The 24,796-nt window shown below is 47.8% G+C and overlaps 1 protein-coding gene across 1 annotated transcript in view; it reads right to left on the reverse strand.

The window, feature by feature from the left end:
- The window catches only part of PRKN (parkin RBR E3 ubiquitin protein ligase), an 851,421-nt gene that overhangs the window by 548,982 nt on the left and 277,643 nt on the right, over nucleotides 1–24,796 (reverse strand). Inside the window, exon 3 of the mRNA XM_037059502.1 lies at nucleotides 13,508–13,748. Coding sequence (XP_036915397.1) covers nucleotides 13,508–13,748 — 241 coding nt within the window. The remainder of the gene's footprint in view (nucleotides 1–13,507; nucleotides 13,749–24,796) is intronic.

The following is a 24,796-nucleotide window of genomic DNA, read 5'->3' on the forward strand; positions in this document are numbered from 1 at the left end:
GGTTTCTGCCTCGCATCTGCAGCTGGCCTGAAAGCTCTGTGTAAGCCATGGGCCACGCTCCTGTCTTTGCCATGGAGGAATGGTCTTAGGTCTCCGGGAAAGGATGGTTACAGGTGCTCCGGACCACAGACACCCGACAGAACAGGCCTCAGGCTGACGTCTGTGCGGCGTGGCTCAGACTGTGCCAGCGGAGAGATGCATCGGGATGCCCAGAACCCGCCGATGCCCTGGAAACCCATGCCCTTCACGACAGCAGACCACCAACCCAAGGTCTAGCCGAAGACGCATTGACCACATGAGCACAGTGGAGGGATGAGGGAAATTTAATGAGAGGTATTTGTTCTGAATATTCCGGTATTGCTGTTTAAGTTCTATTTTGAATGGGTACATGAAGATGTTTTTTCTTTTCACCTACCTATCTCACCATCACTCTGGTAGACTCTGCCTCTGTTTACCGATCTGAAACATTTCTAAATTCTATCTGATTTCCACTGGCCTTCAGAATTAAGAGACATGTACTTTTACTGAGACTCTTTACTTTTCATGGTGACATGGTTGTTTGCAGAGGTTCAACAAGAACTTGCTCTCATGCCACCAGAATACAATCAAGCAAGTCACGTGACAAAGGACACACATGGAGAGTGAGGTTTGAGAGTAACCGCCACTTCACCAGGTTCAACAGCTCACCCTCACGGGTGGGAACAGCCTTCACCCACGTCGGCTGTGTCTGGAGTGCCCCACAGGGGAGCAGGCTGGGCACCTGCCAGCAGAGTTCCATTCCCACGGGCTGGAGCTCCCGTCCAGCGGGACAAGCAGCCCCAAGAGCACGGTTTACAGCCCTGCTGCCCCTAATCCAGCAATCTTATTCTGACGCTGCCTCACTTTACACACACACGCTGGTGGGGGCTGTTTCTTTAACAGCCACTTTGAAAATTTTATACAAAAGGACAGAGAATGGCACAAGAGAGCCGTCAAAGGTCCAGCAGCACACCAATGGCAGGGGACAACGGTCGGTCCCACGGTGAGTGGCCCTAAGACGGAGCAGTGGCGTCAGCCTGCCCTCACAGTGCATCTCTCTGCCTGCTTTCATCTACTTACATCCGTCGCCAGAGTCAGTCAGGACTTGCAAGATGGTGAATATTCTGACTTTGGAATCCCTTCTTCAAGTAACATCTGGAATTACTCTGCACAGAAAAATGTCCTCAAATACTAGGGCCACTTGGTTAGCTTGCAGCAGAACTTATGGAGGACGTTTATTCTGGAACCCACCTTTCTGATAATAGCATCTTACTGTGACATTAAATATCACTCCACAAGGTCATCTTCAGTGGTTATATGACATCCCACTTTATGAAGCTGCCAAACATTTATTTAATCAGTCCCCATCACTGGACTTCTGTTTTGCCAATAATGCTGTGTTGAACATCTTTTTGGCTAATTCCTTGAACACATCCTTTTTTAATTTTTTAATAGTTTTTAAAATTTTATTTATTGATTTGAGAGAGAGACAGAGAAACACCTCTTTGTTGTCCTACTTATTTATACATTCACTGGTTGCTTCTTGTAGGGGCCTGACCAAACATGGAACCCACAACCCTGGTGTATCAGGACAGTGCTCTAACCTGGTGCTATAATTTTTTATATTATAACTCTACTTTTAGAAGTAGAACTATTAAATCAAAAGGTAGAAATTGCACCTCCTCTTGTGGGACTGTAAAGTTCTAAAGCAATTACCTTTTAGTTTGAACAGAAGAAAATTCTATGATACATAAATAGGACCACAGAAGAAATAAGGTTGTAAAAGAGGGAAGAAAGCTTATTTGATTATTTTTAGAACTGTCATAAATTGAATTTTAATGATACAGAAAATAAGCAATGTGTAGGACATTGTAATTCAAAGACAGCAGCACTCCATGGATAGACAAGCGGATAAAATGTTGTGGCCCAGAGCCACAGCAGAGTACTAGTTGGCCATGAAAAACAGTGGGATATTGCCACTTGAAACACCACGAATAAACTTAGAGGGTATTAGGGTAAATGAGATAAATCAGTCAAAGAAAGACAAATACCATATGATTTCACTTATATGTGGAACTGAAAGAGCAAAAGAAATGAACAAAAGAGGAACAGATTCTTAGATACAGAGAACAAGCCAATGGTAGCCAGAGGGGAGGGTGGGTGAAAGGTGAAGGGACTGAGAAGTACGGACTGGTTGTTGCAGAACAGGCACGGGATGTAAAGCGCAGCAAAGGGAATACAGTCAATAATGTTACACTGTGCTTGGTGCCGAGTGGGTACTGGAAATATTGGGGGAACCTGTTTGTAAAGTATATGATTATCTAATGACTATGCTCTACACCTGAAACCAATACAAAGTAATACTGAGTGTAAACTGTGATTGAAAGATAAGTAAAATAATTCATGATTGTCTGGCAAAAATAAGATGGTGGTGAATGACATCACTGCACCTGAATCACACCGCAGAAGGCGCAGCACGATCCGGAGTGTGCGTTTGCGCAGTGGGAACTGGGGGTGAGGTTTAGCTGTTGGAGCAGAGCATTTCGAAGCCAGAGTGCCCTGAAACGGTGACTGTCAAAAGGTCATCTGTTTGTGTCTGAGGGGAGAACTAAACCCTGCTTCAGGAATCTGAACTTCTCCCACCACATAGAAGCTCAGAGAGACCACGTGTGAATAAATGTTGTTTTCATTTGCTCGGCGTGGACTGTGCAGTCTCTACTGACAGGTGCTGCACTGCGCCAGGGACTGTGGTGGCAGGGTGAGCTGACACACTCCCTGGGAGGCCCCTGTCCCCCGGCACGTGCACTGCCCCTGCCAGCCACCAGTGCTCACAGCCCCGCTGCGTACAGTGAATCTAGAGCATTCACTGCATGAAAAGGGCAAACCGGGTTCTCTCCTCACACAAACAAGAAAAACTATGTGTCAAGGCGTCCAAAAGTGAAGAACAGCTATGGAAACTGCCATTTAAAAGGCTAGGGGAAAGCAAGTCTTAGGAACACCAGGTTGCTGAGCTAATGACAGAGGGCTCCTGGTGACAAAAGTCTGCGACCTAACCGTCTGTGTCCTGAGCAGCAAGTGGTGGGAATGTGCAGTCATACGCCGACTCGAAAGGACTGGCACCTCCTATCACCAAGGATGGGTTATACTTTATCGAGAGATAGTATTTCTTATTAACATAAAGAGAATGCATTCAGCAAAAGAATTAAAGCTGTGGTACTACTTTACCAGAATAAGTTGACATATCTGAAACAGGGCAGCTATGCTAACATTGTTAACTGGAACGAAACACTTACTAGTAGAGAAAATCCTCCCCACCTGGGGGGCTCTGTGGGCCCGAGGCCTGGGAACACATGCCTGGCAGCTTTTCTCAGGTACTTTTCACATTTCCCAGCGGCAGCAAGGGTCAGCTAAGCTCCTGCTGCACACCCGGCACTCTGCTATGTGCTTGGGATATAAAACACTGCCCCCGGCTCAAGGGATTTTCATGTCACGCACCAGACAGATGAGCATCACCTGATTCCCTTTCTACCACAGGGAAATTACAGCTCCGCTGATGAACTGAGTTGCTGATCACTTTGAGCACCACGCACAGAACAGAGCGTTACTGCACTCACAGAAGCAGCGGTGTGCAATCACGCACCTCTAACACCCACCCAACTGTTTGACTTCATCTTTGGGGGTGGGGCAAGAGGTCTCAAGATCTCACAGAGCTGTGGGGGGCATCATTTGGGAAATCAACTACAGCTCCACCATTGTAGTGGCCGTGCCTGAGTCCATGGGATTGCCTGGGAAGCGACTTTAAAAAGAGGGTCCTGGTAGTTCGTTCACTACTCTTGGGGATTTCAATGTCTTGTACAGAGCGGACGCTTTGCTAATCCCTCTTTTCACTACATAGGTGAAATGAAACAAAGATTCCTGCATTGTGTGCAAATTTATTGGGAGCTGCAATTCACACAGAATAACACCTTCAATACAAGTTACAAAATTTCCATCAGTCTTCATTCAAAATAAACTTAGAAAGTTTTAAGAGCTTATTGAAAGGCAGTCAATTCCTATCAAAAACTTGGTAATTTGTTCTTGGTATTCCTTCCAGCCAAATCAAGACAAAGGAATCCATGCAGCTCCCACCTGCCCCAGGACTGGCCTCGGCGCCTCCGAGGCTCCGCCTCGGCCCCCACGCTCCAGTCAAGTGCAGATCCTGTGTCCTCCCACAGCCCCCGGGGCTTGAAAAGGGAACCAAGGAAAGGCTTTAGTTTGTGTGGCAGTAGGACCCCAGGAGAGGGACCACGGGGCACACGAGTCAAGCAGGCCTTTCGAGAGAGGAGCCCACAGTCACCTGGGGTCACACACAGTCCAGGACACTACCTCTCTGTTGGGAACCACCCTGTCTGGTGTCAGGAGCTATAACCTCCCACGGCTAAGGCTGAGAGAGTGACCTTCAGACCATAAGCCGCTAAGGAGACAAAGCTTATCTCCCTGGCAGGAGCGCTGCTTCTGCTCCTTCCTCCATAACTGGCCCCCAAGGCTTGATCAGTTAGCCAATGATGGGTAAGATTCCCCAAGGGGGGATGACCTAAGACAGGCACAATCACACGGAGGCCCCAAGGAAGGAATTGGGGGGCTACAGCAAGAGGGGGTGATGGACCCTCATCCCTCAGCTATGACAGAGCCTGAGTCCTCATTCTGTTTGTGAGAAGTCTCCAATCTTTTGGCTGCCTTACTACCCTTGCCTGACTTCATCTTGCAACAGTGCTGGTGGTGGGTACCGCCCTATGCTGGAAAGGGTGGGTTCCCCAGGTGATCAGGCCTAAGAAAGAATATGTAAATCCTGCGAAACCTGCTTTGTTTAGAATGCTCTGAATTAAATAAGGGTCCAAGCAAGAAGTAAGTTTGTTCCTCAAAGTTTTATGGCTTTTTAGCTATCTGACCCTGACTCAAAATAGAGTTCTTTGACTCAGAGTCAAAGAGAGTCAACAGAGAACCCTGACTCAGAGTTCTTTGTTATCTATTGTTTTATCCTTATTGCCAGACAATGATTGATGGCTTTACTTGTATTCCTGTGCAAAATGAACCCAGTAAAAGCCCATTGAGGAACAGGCTCTGGGCCCTTCTCCTTTGAGAGATCGGCCACCTTTCCTCCCCAAGCAGATCTTGTCTTTGTAGACTTATTCTCAACCATGGTGGCTGGGTGTGTGTGTGGGGGGGGTGGCTGCGGGCAGAGGCCCCACACACTTCTCCCTCCCTTTTAATCACCACACCCTTCATTCAACAACCGACACTGTTGTTTCCTGTCACCCTCCCCACTGTGCAAGTTCAACTGCACATGTTTTCAAACAACTGACCACACAGAAACAGAACACTTCCTGCCAACGTCTGGAGAGCACCAGGGAGGCCAGAAGCAAAGTGCGGAGGGAGGGAGAGCAGGCGCACAAGCTGCGCTCCCATGCCTGGCAGGACTCGCCCCTACACCCAGAGCCATCCAGAGCTAAACTGCTTGTTTATGTAGCACCTGGGCTTCTCCCCCCATGTTCTTGGTCACACAGAACAGAAAATGATGAAGGTTTCCTGCTTTACTTGACTGCATGTCTTCACTCCGTCTCCAAATGTTTAAGAAAAAGAACACAGGACACGGGGGCATTTTCCTAAAGAAGAGAGGAGAAAGGGCTGCCATGTAGGGTTGCCAGGTCACTGGAAGTTGGGGTTCGGGGGGTTGCCCAAACAACAGGGCCCTGCCCCACCCTCACTGCCTGACGTCCATAGGACCATCCCCTCTCTGAGGCTACCACCCACCTGCCTCTCCCTCCAAAGCCCCCACCTCACACCACGAGCAAATTCTTCCTGCCTTTCAAAGCCCATGGAGGGCACTTCCTCAGTCTCTCTCTCCTCCAAGTCCCCAGAACGCACTCGCTTTAATGCATGCACATACACCTTTCACATGGGGAGCTAACTGAGGGCGGATCCAGGTCCCCCCTGCCTGTTATGGTACATAAGAAGTTCGCCCAAGCTCTTTTTTTAAAGATTTATTTATTTATGTTTAGAGAGAGAGGAAGAGAAGGAGAAAAAGAGGGAAAGAAACTTCAATGTGTGAGAGATACATTGATTGGTTGCCTCTTGCATGCCCCTAAGCGGGGACCTGGCCTGCAACCCAGGCATGTGCTTTGACTGGGAATTGAGCAGCCAACCTTTCAGTTTGCAGGCCGACACTCAAGCCACTGAGCCACACCAGCCAGGGCAGAAGTTCTCCCAAGTCTGACACAGGCTACCACGTGGAGAGACCTTGAAGACATCATGCCAAATGAAATCAGCCAGCCACGAGCGAGGGTACAAACACAGTGTGAGCCCTTTCATGTGAGATACCTGCCGTTGGCAGACCCACTGAGACAGAGAGCAAGTGGAGGGGTGACCTCCAGGGGCTGGGGGGAGGGCATGGGAGGGGGAGCTGTTTGATGCACACAGAGTCGCTTTTCTGCAAGATGAAAAGTGCCAACGCCCTTCACACCACTGACTGCTACTCTTAGGAACAGCTGTGCTGGTTTTAGGTTGTGTGCCTTTTACTGCAATAATAATAATAACAGTGATAAAGAATGCTCAGAAGATGAGCTGATAACAACAAACAAGGGACCACCATCCTGACACCCACCCTGCTGTGTAGAGAGCCTGATGGTCTCAGACACCTGCCTTTTGATTCTGACTTCTGTCGGGTTAGAATGGCTGCTTGTATTGTGCACCCCACCCCATGGCGTGGGGTGCTATGCTGTCCACGTGCAGCCATTAACCACTCCCAGCCACGTGCCATACGCAAGAGTGGGGGGGGGGTTTCAGGGCCATGCTGCGCCTGTGGCGTCAAACTCACTGGTGGTGCGATGCTGCGTGCGGCACCACTCGTGTCCTGGTGGCGAATGTACAAAGCATATGTGACTCGTGACTCAGCCACCGTGGACAAGCACACCTTCACGTGGAAAGCAGAAACATTATGATGAACTGTACAGCAGGACACACACCAGGCCACAGAGAGGGAGGGGCACCGGTTCTGCCCTTGGAAGAGCGCTCAGGCTTCTGGGAACAGAATGGAGGACTCCTCCCCCTCCCTCAGCCAGGCACCCCTAAACAGGTCAGGCTGGCAAAATCCCCACTTCTGTGCAAGACTGCCCTCTGCGTCCTCACTTCTACTGAAAGGGCATGGTAAAGCAAAAATGTCCTTGTTAGAGAAAAATGAAGTTCTTGGCAGCATCATTATGTATTTTTCATAATTGGATGTGATAGCAAATTTAAGTTGCTCTAATATGACTGCCAAAATTTTGTCGTTTCAGGGAAGGTTTACACAAGAAATGCTCCTTCAGTCTATCCAGTACACCAGGAAATGCACACCCTCTGGCTTCAAGTTATTAGCATGTATAATACACATTTGCAAGTACTTGAGATGTGGTTTTGGGCAAAAGCAGAATTAAGTCTGAAGTTGATCATTTTATTTCATTAGTCGGCCTCCATGACTGATTTGTATTTGGCAGGTGTTAACTAATTTATAATCCTAGAATATTTTTTGTCTTATACTACATTCAACCACTGGCAAAAAAAAAAAGCTGATAAGAACATATTCGCTAATAATCGTGATGTATTTATAACGTGTATTCAGAGCTCAAGCCTGAGGAGCAACTTCATTTATTTTTAATAGCCTTTATTTATCAGAGCAGTTTGAGGTTCAGAGCAGAACAGTTTGAGGTTCGGTGCGGAAAGCACCGTGGGCACCCAGACCCTCTGCAGCACCAAACGCACCCCCTGCTCCACGATCCAACCCCACACCAGGGAGGTACTGACTGTACATTGTGAAGGAGTCTAGCCCATCAACCCACACTGACACACTGTCACTCACGCCTGTAGTCTACAAAGTGTATGATGCCATGTACCCACTATTACAGTATCCCACAGAACTGTATTTTTGTCCTAAAAATGCCTCTGGGCTCTGACTATTTATCCTTTCCTCCCGGCTTGATCCCTGGCAACTGCTGATTTTTTACTGTCTCCATGGTTCTCTTTCCAAGAACATCGGTGGTTGGAATCCCGTGGTAAGGCCTTCTCAGGCTGCCTTCCTTCCCTGACCAACACGCTCTTAAGTCTCCTCCAGGTCTTTTCACGGTTTGATGGTTCGTTTGTTTTTAGCACTGAATGCGGTTGTGTTGTCTGGATGGACCACTGCTCATCTGCTCACCTTCTGAAGGACAGTGTGGCTGCTTCCAAGTTCTGACAATTATGAACAGAGCTGCTATAAATGTCTGTGTACAGATAATTTTGTAGACGTGCATTTTCAACTCATTGGAGGAAACACCAAGGAGCATGATTACTGTATTGTATGCTAAGAGTAGATTTAGTTTTATAAGAAACTGTTCAACTGTCTTTCAAAGTGGCTGCAGCATTTTGCATTCCCACCAGCATTGCATGAGACTTCCTGTTGCTCCAGATCCTTGTCAGCATTTGGTATTGTCTGTGTTTTTGATTTTGGCCATTCTGATAGGTGGGTAGTGGTATCTTATGTTTAAATTGGCAATTCCCTAATGACATCTGCTATTGAGAATGACATATGCTTATTTTCTACTAATATATATTCTTTGGTGAGGTGTCTGTTATCATCACTTGCCTATGTTTTAATTAGGTTATTCATTTTATTGTTGATTTTTACCAGTTCTTTGTAAAAGAACCATTATATTTTGAATAATGGTCCTTTATCAGATGTGTCTTTTGCAAATATCTTCTCCCAGTTTGTGGCTTATTTCTTATAACCTTGACATTGTCTTTCACAGGAAGAAATTGTTCAATTTAATGAAGTCTAACTTATCACTTATTTATTTCATGGATCCTGCCTTTGGTGTCTATCTGAAAACCCTCATGGTCATCTGGGTTGCCTTCTAGGTGGCATTCTAGGAGTTCTAGAGTTTGTGCTTCATATTTAAATATATAAACCACTCTGAGTTTATTTCATGAAGACTGTAAAGTCTGGGTCTATATTCAGTTGCTGCCACACCGTTTGTTGAAGACTCTGTTCTCCATCATATTGTCTTTGCCCCTTTGTCAGAGAGCAGCCAACCATATTTATGTGGGTCTATTTCTGGGCTTTCTATCTTATTCCATTCATCTGTTGGTCTCTTCTTCCGCCAATATAACACTGCCTTTATCATTGTAGCTTTACAGGATGTCATTAAATACTTTGTTCTGCTCCTTCAATACTGTGATGGCTATTCTTGGTCTTTTGCCTCTCCTTATAAACAATTTATCAATATCCACCAAATAACTTGCTGGGATTCTAATTGGAATTGTTTTCAGAGGTGCCCAACCTTTTGGTGTCTGGGCCACACTGGGGGAAGAGTTGGCTTGGGCCACACATTAAATACATAAACACCAACAAAAACAGATGAGCAAAAAGAAAAGGTTTTAAGTAAATTTCTGATTTTGTGTTGGGCCACATTCACCCACACAGCCCGTGGGCCCCAGGTTGACCCCCCTGGTTTAGACAAAGTTGGGAAGTTGACATCTTGACAGTACCAAGTCATCTCCATGGACATGGTATGCCTCTCCATCTACTCAGTTCTTCAATTTCCTTTGTCAGATGCATGTGCCTTTCCTCATATAAATCCTGTACTTGCTAGTGTTGTATCTAAGTTTCTTATTTATGGGATGCTAAACACGTTCATTGCTGGTAATAAAAAAGCAGTCGAGTTCTGTACATTAACTTCATATCCTGTACTGTTGATATTAGTTTAGGAGTTGTGTTTTGGGGGTGTTTTTTGGTCCATCCTTTCAGATTTTCTACAGACAGTCATGTTGTCTGTGAACAAAGATGGTTTTATATCTTCTTCTCTGTGTTTACCTCCCACTTTTTCAGATTTGTCTCATTTTAATCATTTTCCTATTCTGTTTTCAGGTTATATTTCAATAATTTATTCCACATGCAATGTTTCATCAGAAGTATCTCTCTCTTTTAGTGAGAAGACATGTTTCTATTTTATAGTAGAATATTTTTCAATATTAATAAAATGCTCTCTTAGTAAACTAGGTCAGTAAGACTTCAAAGAACAGGATCAAATTAACAAAAGTTTTATTTTTAAAAACCAAAAAATTACGAAAAAAATCATATACCATGTGACATAGACGTTGAAGCTCAAATTTTGATTGAACTAATAAGATTCTTCAAAACGACCTAGTTTCTGACTGTGTTTACTTCAACCCAACCCCCAGAGGAAACGCAGACATTTATACCCTTCCTCTGATACAGGTATTTTGAGGTGGTGGGGAGCCTGTCAGAAACATGGGTCTCTGCCTTCACCCCAGGCTGACAGGCCAGGCCCCCAGGGGACTCTGGTGGGCACCGAGGCCTGAGACCCCTGCTCAGAAGAATACTTCCAGGGCTCCTTCCGGTTCACTGGCTTCCCTTCGTGAATCATTACACAACGTGCCCGGCAGCCCAAGTGCAACTAGCATACTTAGCATGTTTGACTGTTGAGGTGACCACGACACTGACTCCCATTAGCCAGAGGTCTTTTTTGCTGAAAAATGCCTGAAAGTCCCCTTCACGGGTGTTAGATGCTCTTACCCTAGCCCAGTCTCTGCTTGCGACACCTCCCATCTCTGTCTGCTGCCTACATCCTCCCGGAAACACAGAAACGGGGGTTGTTTCTCTTAAGCTTCTCCCTTTAAGGAAAAGGTTTTCAAACCCTTTGTAACCAGGGATTGCTTTCTCCAAATGAAATGCACTGTTGGTGCACAGTGTGTAAAGCTGGTGAATAGGAGGCTGCTCCGGCCCGGTGGGTCCACCCTGTCTGTTCGCCCCTCCCCGGGCCTGCCTCCCTCCTCCCTCCTGGCTGAGGGCAGCAGGCTGGGGCAGCTGACAGGGGGTGGGGAGCATGTCAGAAATGTGGGCACCCACCACTGTCAGCTCCTAAAACCTTTGCTGTAAGGAAGGGCTTCTCAGGGCGACAGCAGGAGGACTGCTGGACCCCACCCTCGCCATGGAGCGGATTCCCGGTCCAGCGTCACACGTGGGGTTTGTGCCCACGGTCATTCCTCGTCACCCTGTCCAGAGTGTTACACTCAATCAGGCACCGAACATGCCGAGACATCTTTAAAAGGTACAGTCTCATTTTCTCTGAATAATTTTCAATAAAGCTTTTGTCTAACAGTTTAATACACAGAAATTGTGATAAATGGCTTACTACACTTACGATTTTAAGTAATTTAGTAAACACTCATCACCACTTTTTTTGGAGAGCTTAGGGAAAACTCCAGCAAATTGGACAAATATCCTGGCCCCAATGGCACGGCGTCCATGTGCAGAAGAGTATGAGAAAGTGCCGAGAGGTACCAGAGTTCCAAATAGGATGTGACGCTTCTGGCCCTGAGGACAAAGGGGTGGTTCTTGGCATTTCAGTTTGGCTTTCAGTTTAATTCGGGATTGAGCCTTAAAGGGGAACATCGGTAAAGCACCTCCTCTCTCCTGGCCCCACCAGAGGCCACATCAGTGACACGTGTCCCTGGCTCAGCAGGCAGGGACCAGGCCAGCTCAGGCCTGCTGGGGCGGGAGAGCGGTGAGATGAGCATGGGGATGCTACTCCTGCCGGCCACTGGGTACACTGGCCAGTCCTGGCCCTCAAAATACACAGAGCGAGAAACAGGGCAATGAGAGGCAGGGGTGGGGGCTGCGGAGGACCTGTGTGGGAACGAAGGCTGGGGCGTCCTGTCACAGTGCACGGGGCTGACCCCTCTGAGCCTGGCTGCAGGCTCTCTCGGCGGTCTCGTTGGGGCTGCGCACTTGTGCGTCCCAGAGCTCGTCCCAGCCGGAACCCCCTGGCCACTCTCTCAGACAGGGCCTCTCCTTTCTGTTCTGTGTCCTCCATCATGTGTGAGATTTCCCACTGCACGTGTGCTCTGCCACCCAATTCCGAAGTCCCAGTCTCTCAAAACCGTTTTCATAATTAGCCTGTGTGGCACCACGGGCCGTGGCCTCCTGTCTGCGCCCCAGCTCCCCAACTGTGCCCTCCGCACCCCTGAACTTGTGTTCTTATCCACCCACTGAGGACTTTTTAAGTTCCAACAGCTGAAATTATGTTCTATCCAATAGCTGCCTTTCTCTATTATGTCCATTTTCGGTTTCATTTTTTTTTCCTGTTTTGCTTTAATTAACATAAAACATATGTGTTGCACATTCTGCTTCAAAATGCCACTTTATTTTCTCCAGTCGGGGGGAATGAACCCTCCTGTTTACAGCACATGCTCACCTCCACTCGAGGAGGAACGCGTCTGTTTGACTTAGAGCGTTAACGCCCCTTCCGTGGGGCTTGTCTGTCCTGGGACATCAGCGCCCTGCCACCTGGGTGCCCCCCGAGGGCGCTTTCCTGCCTACCGTTCTGCTGGAAACATCGGGTCTGACGTTTATGCTCATTTCTCATTCTGGACCGCAGAGGTAGTGCAGAGGGTTAGATCTACTTCATCCCCCTGTTTCTTGCATGGGTGCCCCACTTCTCCACTGTGTTTTTCTGTCTCCTAGGTGCCCTCTGCACAGGACTGGCAGCCTTGCTCCCTCCCACGGCCACCTCTGGCCCCCAGGACGTCAGCTCCACCCTCAGACCCCAGATGTGTCCGCCCCTCCATTTCAATGCCTCTGTGCTGTTCCCCTTGTCCCTGGAAATAAGTGCTCCCCCTTGGGGGCCAATTTTACTGTGATTTTTAAATTTAGGGAGTTCGACAGACTCTTCATATTGGGATAGGTCTCCCGCTTGCTGGTTCCAGACCCCTGGACCCCGTGGGAGTTGTCCTCGCCCAGAACCTCCTGTGACACCACTCAGTATACACGGAGAGAAGTAAATGCCAAAAATCACCCCATTAAACCTCCAACTCTTTAGACTGGAGAATAAAAGACCAAAGAAAACATACTAATATTGTCAATATAACAAAGGGACCTCCATCCATGCCAAACTAAATGCATTTGTGCATTTGTGAAATGGGTTGTAGCACAGAGAGAAGGAAGATGCTTCCACGCAGAAGGTGTTACTGACGCCGTAACACTTTGGCCTAGAACCTCTGAACGAGGGAATTACCTCTAAAGTTCTTGTTCTGCTCTTTAAAAGTTCTCTAAATCATCAGAAACATAATCAACCACAGTGTTTTTTAATTAATCAAGAAAGAGAAGGAAAAAAGACAACATTGGACATACGTGCACCCAAATCCTGTATCTGACCCCCGTGCAAAGCATCACATGTCCCCACCAACCCCAGCTCCACGATCAACAACAAAAACACTGTCCTCACGGTCACGATGCCGGCTCCACCCCGTACATTCCCTCTCAACACAAAAAGCCCCAGTTTGACACCCACATCCTCTCCTCCTGGCACCGTCCCCTCCCGGTGACGGGAGCGCATCGTGACCAACAGCGGCACAGACAGCCCTTCTCGGTGGAGGCGTTACCCACAGGTACCCGCTGCCCACAGCGGGGGCTCAGGCTCACCTGCGCGTCTGGCCGACAGGGCGCTATTCCCGCTGTCTTCATCCAGAATGACGGCCAGACCCACCGAGTCGGTCGGGAGGACAGAGCCACTGAAGTCCACGCGAGTTAAGCTCTCGGGTTCCCTCCGAAAGGCCCCCATGGCGCTCCAGGGACGGTCCCTGCCAGTGGAGGTCATTTCCTGGCCTTCTCTCCCGGGTCTCAGCACAACATGGACGATGCTCTGCTGGTCCAGGTCACAGCTCTGAGTGGGAACAGAGGACAGACACACAGTCATGTGCCGGCGTTAAAATGCCAAGTGATGTTGAACCTTCTAGAGTGTGCAAGAGAGTCTAAAATCTGCTTCTGTACAATGTCTGCAGGCAGCACAGACCAGGGACAGCAACCTGTGTAATGGGTCACACTTATCCGTCAGGAGGGCCACTGCACTCACACGTGTGCCTGTTCCACAAATGTCCCTGAGCTGCGCCAGAGGCTATGAGATGGGGGGTAACTACAATGCTGTCACAGAAACCACAGTGATGTCCAAAGAGACATGAGCCCTAGTCGACAAACACACGTCCTGAGTGCAGTAGGAGGTGGTGCTCGGCTAGAAAGGACTGACTTCCAAAGTGGCAGGACCTTGTCCTTACCAGCCTACATCCTGGCCTTTGTCTCGGCTTTAAAAAGCACAGGGTTGGTTAGCAACAAGCACCGGGCATTTTTCTCTAGAATTTATGACAGATGTGCTGATGGCAGACTCCACACACACCCCCATGTCACAGCAAGCACATCATCACCCCAAGGGGGACCCCAGGAGTCAGGTCCACTTCATCTGGTCTCACAGTCGAAAGTGCGAGCACGCGCAGACATGTTCTGCATGTCTGTACTGATGTGTACGAACGGGAGATGCTCAACTTCAGTGGAATTACGATTAGAAGTCAGAGTATTCGCTGGGAAGAAACTAGAGAGTACTTTAAAGGAAACCCCAGTTTCAGACTATCTACTAGACAGAAACTGTCACTCATCTGTGTGTCCCCACCCCTTACAAACCCCAATGTCAATGTCTTCAAGTCACTTGTTCCCATTCTCTCTCATCTTAGGAATGTTCACAGAACACCCACCCAAAACACAATGATGATTTGAGAAGCAATGAACCCTGCCTTCTGCACCCCAGACAGCACTCCCTGGCCTTCACTCTCACACCCCCAAGTGGTCCCGGCACTCGGGAACTGCCTGCTGTCCAGTTCCTCCATTCCAGGGGTCACCAGGATGTCTCTGGCCCTAGATGCCATTCCCCACAGCAGGCAGCATTTCTGGGGGCTGGTGGGCAGGACACAGACGTTGGCAACTCGAGCCCTCCGTGGAGAGCGTGTTAGGGCAACTTACAAACGAGGCGAGTCTTGGGCACTGGAAAGACATGGGCTTCCTCCGCCCCATGTGGTGGGCACTGCAGAATTACATGGAATAGCCCTGGCTCCGTGGACTGAGCACAGGCCTGTGAACCAATGGGTCACTGATTCCATTCCTAGTCGGGCACGTGCCTGGGTTGCAGGCCAGGTCCCCAGTTGGGGACACATGAGAGGCAACCACACACTGATGTTTCTCTCCCTCTCTTCGTCCCTTCCCCTCTCTCTGAAAATAAATAAATAAAATTTTAAAAAAGGAATTACATAGAACAGGGAGGATGGAGGGGCACCGGGTGTGACTCAGCCCGGACAGGGGCAAACACCTGACAGGCTGGCCTGGGGCAGGGCAATGGCCTGTCCAGGAACCAGCACACGCGAGTCACTTGGACACCCCGGTTCTGGGTTTACAGGAAGCAGTCTCTGTTCTGAGCTCCCGGGTCGGCACTCTGCCTCTCGCCCTTTCCCAACATCTGACTTAGGCCGCACAGCCCCAAGCCTGGGTGGACACGGTGACCCCTAACTGATGTCTCTATAACCCCGGTGGTGGGCACAGCTCCAAGGTGACCCACCAATGACCCACGCCCTCATTTAACCCCATCCTGCCCAGTGTGGTGGAGACCTAAGAATGTGATGGCCTGTCACTTCCCTGATTGGATTACATTATATGACACAACAAACTTCAAGGATTCATAATCTAATCAGGCCATGCCTGATCTAATCTGTGTCTTTAAAAGATGCAGCCCTCTCTTCCTGGTGAAAAATACTTGAAGCACAAGACAGACTCCACAAAACAGATTGTCCACTGCTGCCCGTGACCATGGAAGGGCCGTGTGTCAGGGAATGCAGGCAGCCTGTAGGGACAGCACGAGGTCAGGGGCCTTAACCCCAACTGCCGGGAACCAAATTCTGCCACAGCCACCCGAGCTTGGAGAAGGAGCCCCGCTCCAGATGGGACCCAGCCCTGGCCCACACTGTGACGGCAGCCGGGGGAGGCCCTGAGTGGGGAGCAGCCTACACTGTGCTGGGACCCCTGAGTCCTGCAGACCCCAGGGTCACACATGGGAGCTGAGAGCCCCGCAGGGTTGGTGCTGCACAGCGACAGAAGCCCGGGTTCCTCGGTCACCCCTGCAGTCCGTCTGTCACTGCCACAGGACGGTCCTTACTGGGCAGCGGTAGGGACTCACTGAAGCTCATCCCGGGGCCTGGGCCAACATCTTTAAATGTGACCAGGATGCAAAGGCCTGTGCCCCAATGTACACAGGTGAGCACACACACACACACACATTCTTCCTAAAGAGAGAAACAAGTCAGTAGCTTTTGGAAACATGGCCAAACTGTCGAAAGACCACAAAACCAGTCACATGTACTTAGAAAAGTAACTCAGTTACATCTGCTTTGCTATAATATAAAAATTCAAACTTTTAATAAATAACAATAGAAAATCTAGCAGCATTATACCATCTAGGGTTAAGTTCTGTTACCACACCTAAATTCTCCTTTTTTCTGCATTTTTGCTCATGATGTTGAAACTTAAATTTCAGTGAAACGCAATATTGAATCCCGTTTTACAGGAACTGTAATTCTGGCCTCGTCTGAAGGAGCAAGCCCGTTCTCCCACGGGGCACCACCGTTTCCGTTTCAGCCGGGCCGCTCCGCTTGCTGAACCGCCGTGCACCTCAGCCCAGCGCACTGCTCACTTCCCAGCCTCCAAATGCCCCAACGCTTCAAGGTGCACCACCGAAACAGCTTCCTGCCCCCGAGTTCATTAACTTACCTAACACGTATCGAGTATCTACAAGGTGCAATAGGAATGAGAGGGAATATTTTTCCAAGGAAGTTGGTCAGGCGTTGCCCGTTTGCTCAGTGGAGTATCACGCAGGCGTAAAAAATGGGTGTGGACGATCTCCGTGAACAGGATGACGCGATACTATTCAGGGTGTACGTCTGCGGCCACACTCGGATACACAATGAGAGGGAGATGCTGCTTTTTAGAAAGGTGTTGGTGTAGCTGCCTGTCTTTGGCTTAAGGAAGAAAGGAAATAAGAAAGCACAGGTGTCTACTCGTCTTTATACAAATGAGCTCAGGAAAGAGAATCCTAAAAAATGGAGTGGGCTGAACACGAGTGGTAGAGACAGATGGCAGGGGGCACGGAAGGGGGTGGCGCCCCTTTTCTGAGGGTGCCTTTGTGAATAGAGTTTGCTCTTGGAAATCTGTTCATGTGCCACCTGCTCCAAAAATAAAAGGTTTGCTCGAAAGACACGAGGGTGGGAGGATTCTGCAGCTAAAAGCAAACCGAAACAAGTAACTGCAATTGTATTTCAAATGAACGTCCCTGCATCAGAGAACGGAGAAAAAAGAGAGATGATCAAATCTGCGAACAGTCTTTGACTACGACTCAGCCTGACTGGCCCCCCCCTACTCCGAACGGTGTGCGGGCACCCAGTTAGTGACCGAGGTCAGGATTTAAGGTCGCCTCTCCCATGGCCTCCACCCCCTGGGATTTTGGCAAGACTCACAGTCAGCCTGTTCAAGAGTCGGTTTCCATCCTTTACTTACATGGTTCATTTTTCCGCCTTAAGTACACACGACAGAAATGCATGCTCTATCACTCTAAACTTTCCCTTCTTCGTTCGTTCAGGGTCACCTGCCTCATGTTAAAATGTCTCTTTTTTAAAAAAAAAGATATGGCTGCGTGTGGTTATTGGAAAAATTGTTTTAATCTTGGAATACTAGTAATTCCCAAAGACATACATATACCTGACTGGTTTCTCTCTCCCACCCTCTCCGCACAGGTGCCCGGCACACCGGGCATGGAAGGCAAGCTGGGACTGTGAGTTCCGAGTGAGTCAGAATGTGGCGGCTAATGTCTCGGGGACACGGGCGCTGCTTCCAGAAACACTTTGTGTAGGTGACTTCATTGTCACTGACTCTCCATGCATCATTTTTCTTCAGTTTTCCTTAGCTGTTGGTGCCTGTTCTGTACCTGGCTTCTGCTCTGGCCTCAGTGCCCATCATTGCCGCCTCTCACAGGGTCCAAATTAAAGCCTCGAGCAAGGCTCCCCCTTATTTCCAGGTGGCTGTGAGCCCCGGTTTCCAAAGCCGCGTCAGCTCGAATTCTGTACGAACTAAGTGTAAGGCAGCTCTGAGCATGAGCCGCTCCTGTGAGAAAAGTTCTCTGTGGTTTCACGTTCGCAGTGCGGCTCGAAGAAATCCACGCTGTCGGCTCCGAGTTTTTATTTATGTCTCGATTCACAAAGATCTGATTGCTGACAAGTATTATTTTGTATATTTTAAATCATTCTCAATCATTAAATATATACATTTTCCAACTATTTCTAAATATTTTGAAAAACTAACACCCAATGCCACATTTTATGTGTATTTACTTCTCTATGTTTATGTTAATATTATATATTTTTCTTGCTTAAGTCCTCGAAAAGTTGACAATGAAAATAAAAAAGAAAATAAATGTAAGTTGCTAAGAATCAACTCTTTTAAGACATTATTAAATAATTGGTGCATTTTTATTCATTAAAAATATATGGAAAAGAACCTTCATAAATTTCCTTATCCCCAAGTAGGATATGCAAAATATTCTTGTATGAGCTACGACTGAACACAGGAGCGGAACAAGCCTCTGAGACAGGAGCTTGCGGCACCCTTGCCTGGTTGACTAGAAAATCTAACCTGTAAACCAGGGAGACGCTGGCCAAGCCCCCACGTGACTGGGCCATGCTGGGGGCGGGAAGAACAGTCCCAGAGGGACACTGCGGGTTGGGGTTTGGGGGCCAGAGCCCCTCTCTAGAGAGGCCAAGGCGTTTGGCCCTAAGGTTTGGCTGGTAGGGCGGGGCAGCGCGTAGGTAATTACTTCTTGCGTATCTAAATCTCCCGAACATTCGGGTGGGCACAGTTTCATTAGATGTTCTCCTTTCCACACCATAAAGTTTCATTAAATGTTCTCCTTTCCACACCATAGACCGACCCCTGTCCTGTAGGTGTCCCTTGTGAACCTCAGAAAGGACTCCTGAAGATCAATCGTTTAACTGTGTGAACTGGGGCGACATGGCCCTCCCCTGGACCTTCAAGAAGCCCAATTACGCCCAGCCGCACTCAAGAGATGCCTTTTAAGGAATTCATTTATTGAACAACTACTATGTGTTTGGCACTGTGCGAGGCAGTGTGAGTGGGGAGGAAGAAAGACTAAGGTGGTCTCTGACTTCAGGGAATTTGGAACCTTGTTAAGAAAACAAAACTCCGACCTGACCCTAATTTCCCAGGCCTGGGGAGAAAAGCCTGGTGGGAGCAGGTTGTCTGGAGGGACCCCGGCGAGCGGGAGCCCCCTCTGTCCCCCCAGGACCTCGGGCTTCAGCCTTCACCAACTCTGCCCCCTGTAGGGAGGTCCCACGTTGCCATGTGTGGGGTCTGACTCGAGTGAAATTGGACACTCAGATTTTTGTGTGTCATCGCCCAGTGTTCAAATGTTGACACTCGACTTGAGGTTTGTATCCTGAGAAATCTCCATGGAGCGGCACAAACAAGCCCACGGGCTGCCTGCGCCGGCACTGTGACAACTCAGACACACTGTGACGACTCAGACACACTGTGACAACTCAGACACACTGTGACAACTCAGACACACTGTGACGACTCAGACATGGAACAGTAGCAACAAACGCAACTAGATGTCATTAAGCGGCAAATTCGCTGTTCCCGACACGGAGCATAAGAAAAAGTGAAAGCAGGTTTCAGAGTGGACCAATTCACAGAAAAAGGAAGCCCCAAAAGTGAGTTTTGGAGGAAACTATTAAATCTTACACTACAGAAAATTAACAAAAAAATAAGCTTACTGGCACGTCAAGGCTCATTATGGTCTCATGTATGAAAACATACCCTAAATGAGAAAGAAAAATCTAGAGAGAGTCGCAAACATTAAAGAAAACAACCTTCAAGCAAACTGGGTTGTGAGCCACAGCCAATATTACTAACAGAGTATTTCTCCTTCAGTAATATTGGAAGATGACTATGAAAATGAAAATCCTCATTGCCTTCAGCTCTTAAGAAACAAAAAGTAGCCCTGGCTGGTGTAGCTCAGTGGATTGAGCGCAGGCCATGAACCAAGGGGTTGCCAGTTTGATTCCCAGTCAGGGCACAGGCCTGGGTTGTGGGCCAGGTCACTGGTCCAGGTCTCCGGTCCAGGTCCCCAGTATGGGGTGCACGGGAGGAAACCACATATTGACAGTCCTCTCCCTCTCTTTCTCCTTCTCTTCACCTCTCTCTAAAAATGAATAAATAAAATCTTTAAAAAAGTAGTTATTGTTAATGCATGTTGAGGTCGAGAGGTTTATACCGAGGAGAAGGAGGACCCCAACATTTGCTTTTAGGAGGTTTTGAAGTATTAGTCAGGCTGGGAACTGTGGGCAGATGATATTTAAGGAATGAATGCTCCTTGCAAAACGGCCTTGCCCTGGAGGTGCCTGGCGGCACTGGGTCGGCGCCTGGAAGGGAGGAGGCGGGTCCTCCGTGAGGCGGGCACACCAGCCCCCACATCGGCCACGCCACCAGGGGCCGCGTCACATGCGTCTCTGTTGTTTGCAGCCCTGCAGGGCCAGGACACATCTTTCAGACCGTCACTTCCTGACAGATAGAGATGCAGCCACAGTGGAGTGAAAAATAACATTTGTGCATCTTTGCTGAGAAAGAGAGGTCAAAAACAGAAGGGGGAAGACAAGCTTTTTTTGTGTGGGAAGAGAGAAATTGGAACAAGATTGGTTGGATGAAAGATTGATGAGGAGGTATTCAATGNAGGAGGCGGGTCCTCCGTGAGACGGGCACACCAGCCCCCACATTGGCCACGCCACCAGGGGCCGCGTCACATGCGTCTCTGTTGTTTGCAGCCCTGCAGGGCCAGGACACATCTTTCAGACCGTCACTTCCTGACAGATAGAGATGCAGCCACAGTGGAGTGAAAAATAACATTTGTGCATCTTTGCTGAGAAAGAGAGGTCAAAAACAGAAGGGGGAAGACAAGCTTTTTTTGTGTGGGAAAAGAGAAATTGGAACAAGATTGGTTGGATGAAAGATTGATGAGGAGGTATTCAATGCTTGCAGGGAAAAAACTTGTGAAAACGTTGTAGGGAAGCTTTTGATAAAACACTCAAACATGTTATTTCAATATTTATCACTCGCAGGGAAATGGATCAGTATCACTGGCGTGATGAGGTCATGAATGAAGAGATTGATGCAGGCAAATTCATTATTTCTGCCTCTGTTCTTTCTATTTTGATATTAGTTTATTTCCCCCAATAAACTACCTTATGACATCCCTGCTCACTGCTGCAATTGTTTTTGACGGTGTAATTTTCTCGTCATCTTCTATGACACGCTGGGGCTCCCGTCTGCTGTCAGGTAGGGACGAAAACAGCCTCCTTTCAAAGCGAAGGCTGCTCTAACCAGCTAAGGGTTTATATTGGAAGCCACATGAAAGACAAGTCAAGTCTCCAGGGGCCCTTCATCAACTTACCCTTTCTGGTGCAGGGGCAGCCTGCCTGCCTTGAACTTCTTCACCTGTACGAGTTAAACAGCACTGCAAGTGCAAATTAATAGGGATTCGGTCAGTCATACGATACTATTATGTTGTTTTTCTCTTCAGTGTGTACTTACTCAACTAGGAGAGTTTAATGCAAATACACAGCCACTGGAACTGCAGAAAACCAAAGACTGCCGGTACCAAGAGTCAGCCAGAATACACTGCTAACTAGGGACACGGGGCGGTGTGAACACACAGGGAGGTGTGAACACGTGTTCAGCACGTCTAGGTATTACTCAGGAGAAGTGAAAGCATACTCTGAAGCTGAGTAATATATTTCCAAGTCAAAAGGGAAGTTCTGAAAACAATGAAAAGGAATACATATCAAAATTTGTGGGGTGCAACTAGGAAGGTGCAAAGAGAAACATCGCGGGACTAAACACCTATACAGAAAAGAAGTTTCAGATCAGGGGCTTTAGGTTCCACCTTAAGAAAACACCAAATTAAATGCAAAGCAAGAATAAAAATGGCAACCACAAAGATCAGGGTGAAAAGTGGATAGTTAAGAAAACAGAAAAACAGTTGCAAAAACCCAAAGAAATGAAAGCTTGCTCTATGAAAAGATTAATAGACGTATACGTCTTGTAAGACCGACCAGGAAAAGAGAGAGGACACCAGTTACAGTGTCGGAGACCCGAGGGGCAGCACCGCAGGTCACACGGGCATTAAAGGAACAGCAGCAGGGGGCTCTGAGCATTACAGCGCGTACCCGCACATCTGGCCACTTATGGGAGTCGGGCAAGTCCCTCCAAAGACAACGAAGAACTACAAAATCTCTGGCAATAAAAAGAGAAGACCCAAGTAGCCCTAGGTCTATTAAAGTAACCGAATTTCTCGGGGGAGAGGGAAAACTTTGCACAAAGAAAACTCCAGACTCAGTTGTCCGCAGGGATGAATTCAATCAAGTATTTAAATAAGAAGCAATACAGTTCTACACAACTTCTTCAGAAAATTGAAGAAAAGGAGATAGTACCCAACTAATTATTCTTTTTTACCCAGAATTACTTGGATACAAAAACAAAAAAGACATTATATGAAAAATATTCATTGTAACTCACTAACAGACTGAAAGAAGAAAGCATACAATTATCTTAACAGATTTAACACAAAAGCCTCTTGCAAAGCCCCACACCCGCTCCTGGCAAACTCCCATAGTCAGTTAGAGGGAACAGAGGATTTTTTCCGCCTCACAGAGCATCCATGGAAAACGATGGCTAGCATCACAGTCACGAGAGGCGATGATTTCCCTGTGAGGTCAAGACCTTTACGTTCAGCCCAGGACCCCCCATCCACAGGGTCCTGGAGGCCACAGCCAGTGCAACAAGGCAACCGACATAAACCGAGGACTTCGTGGTCAGAAAGAATAAAGTGACACTGTCTTACTTCCAAACGACAAGACTGCCTCCAGAGACATTCCTATAGAGTCAACCAAAAAACTACTGGAACTAGAAAGCGTTACAAAGCCGATATATAAAATACCTAAGTCTGAAATAAAAATGACACCACACACAATCAAATAAAAGTACTGAATACTCAAGAGTAAATTCACAAATATTTTGTGAGAACTGTACACTGGAAAGTACAAAATCTTGCCAAGTTAAATTAAAGAAGATGTAAATAAACAGAGTGATATGCCGTGTTCTACAACTAAAAGATGCAGTGTTATCGAAATGTCAATACTTCCCAAAGTGGCCTATAGATTCCTGATCAGACTCCTAGAAAGAGTATGGTAGGAATTGAAAGCAGTTCTAAGATTCACATCAAATGCAAAAGGCCTAGAACAGCCGACGACTCTGAAATGTAGACCAGAGTTGAGGGCTCCCAGTGCCTGACTTCGGGTCTTATTACGAAGTCACAATAATCCCGACAGTGACACGGCATCAAGCTAGAGGAACAGGTCGACGGACACAGTGACAGTGAGCTCACACACACACACACACACACACACGGACAAGCAGTCTTTCACCAAGGTTCAAAGGCAGTCCAATAGATTAGGAGTAACTTTGTCAACAAATGGCGCTGGAACATTCGGACACGCATTGTAAAAATATAACCTTCAATCTATATCTTGTTCCATGTATAAAAATTAACTCAAAAGGAATCATACCCATAAGGGTAAAACCTAAAGCTGGAAAAATTACACAATAAATATAAAAAATAACCTTGCTTTATGAAAAAACTCCTTAGAAGGAGCTCCAAGAGTAAGATCAATAAAAGAATAAATTGATAAATCAGAAGTCATCAAAATGCAACACTTCTCTTTGATCGGTACAGTTAAGGGAATGATAAAACAAGACAAATACTGGGAGAATAGCTGTGCAAAGAATACATCCAACACATCCAGAAGTATAAGAACTCTTAAAATTTAACAACGAGACAAACACCCTAATTAAAAACACCGGGCAGAAGAACACTTTGCCAAAGGAGCCGCATGTGACCGACGAGTGCATGAAGGGTGTCCGAGGTCATCGGTCACTGTGGAGAGGCATTCAGAAGGGATGAGACACCACGGCAGCCCTTGCAGGGCGGCTAAAATGAAGAAGACTAACCGTACGCAGTATTTACGGGGATGTGGGGTCACCGGCGCCCTCATGTTGGGGACGTGAGATGGTGACCCTTTTGGAAAAGAGTCTGGCAGTTTCTTGACTTTAAACATGCACCCACCATATGATGCAGTTAATCTGAAAACTAAGGCACATGAGTATTTAATGATGTGTCTACAAATAGCGTAGTAGGTCTATTTACAACAGTGTAATAGCCGAAAACTGGAAAAAGAACAAACATCCATCAGCAGGGGAATGGGTAGCCATGTTGCAGTTAGTTAATCCACGCAATACAACACACCACGCCGTCGGAAGGAGCAATAGCCCGACAACATGAAAATAACCGAGCTTCCCGAAACATCCAGACTAAGGAGTGCGTCCTGCCTGGCTCCGACGACACCCAGCTGTAGACCATGGGAGCGACCTGGAGCGGGAGAGGGCTGATCTACAGTGGCCGGGGGGCGGGAGAGAGCCAGGGCAGGCGGAAGGAAGGAGTCTCAAAGGGCACAAGGACATCTTGGGAGCGGTGTGTCTGCCCATCCCCTTGCCCTGGTGCTCTCCTGGGCACGGATGTGTGTGAACACGAGGGTGTGCACTCGGGATGTGGCAGCTCGCTGTGTGTCAGCTGCACCTCAGTGGATCCAAAATGAACACAGCCAAACCATGAGTTCTGCTTGTTTGCTTTCTATGGATAAGACATTGGTAGGAAAACGGGGGCTGGTCGGGAGATCCTGGACATCGTCCCCACACCAGCAGTGCTCGGCGGGAGGCGCA

The sequence above is a fragment of the Sturnira hondurensis genome, unplaced genomic scaffold, assembly GCF_014824575.4.
Source record: "Sturnira hondurensis isolate 20B ecotype Veracruz unplaced genomic scaffold, ASM1482457v3 Scaffold0000167, whole genome shotgun sequence".
In the NCBI taxonomy this organism is placed as follows: domain Eukaryota; kingdom Metazoa; phylum Chordata; class Mammalia; order Chiroptera; family Phyllostomidae; genus Sturnira; species Sturnira hondurensis.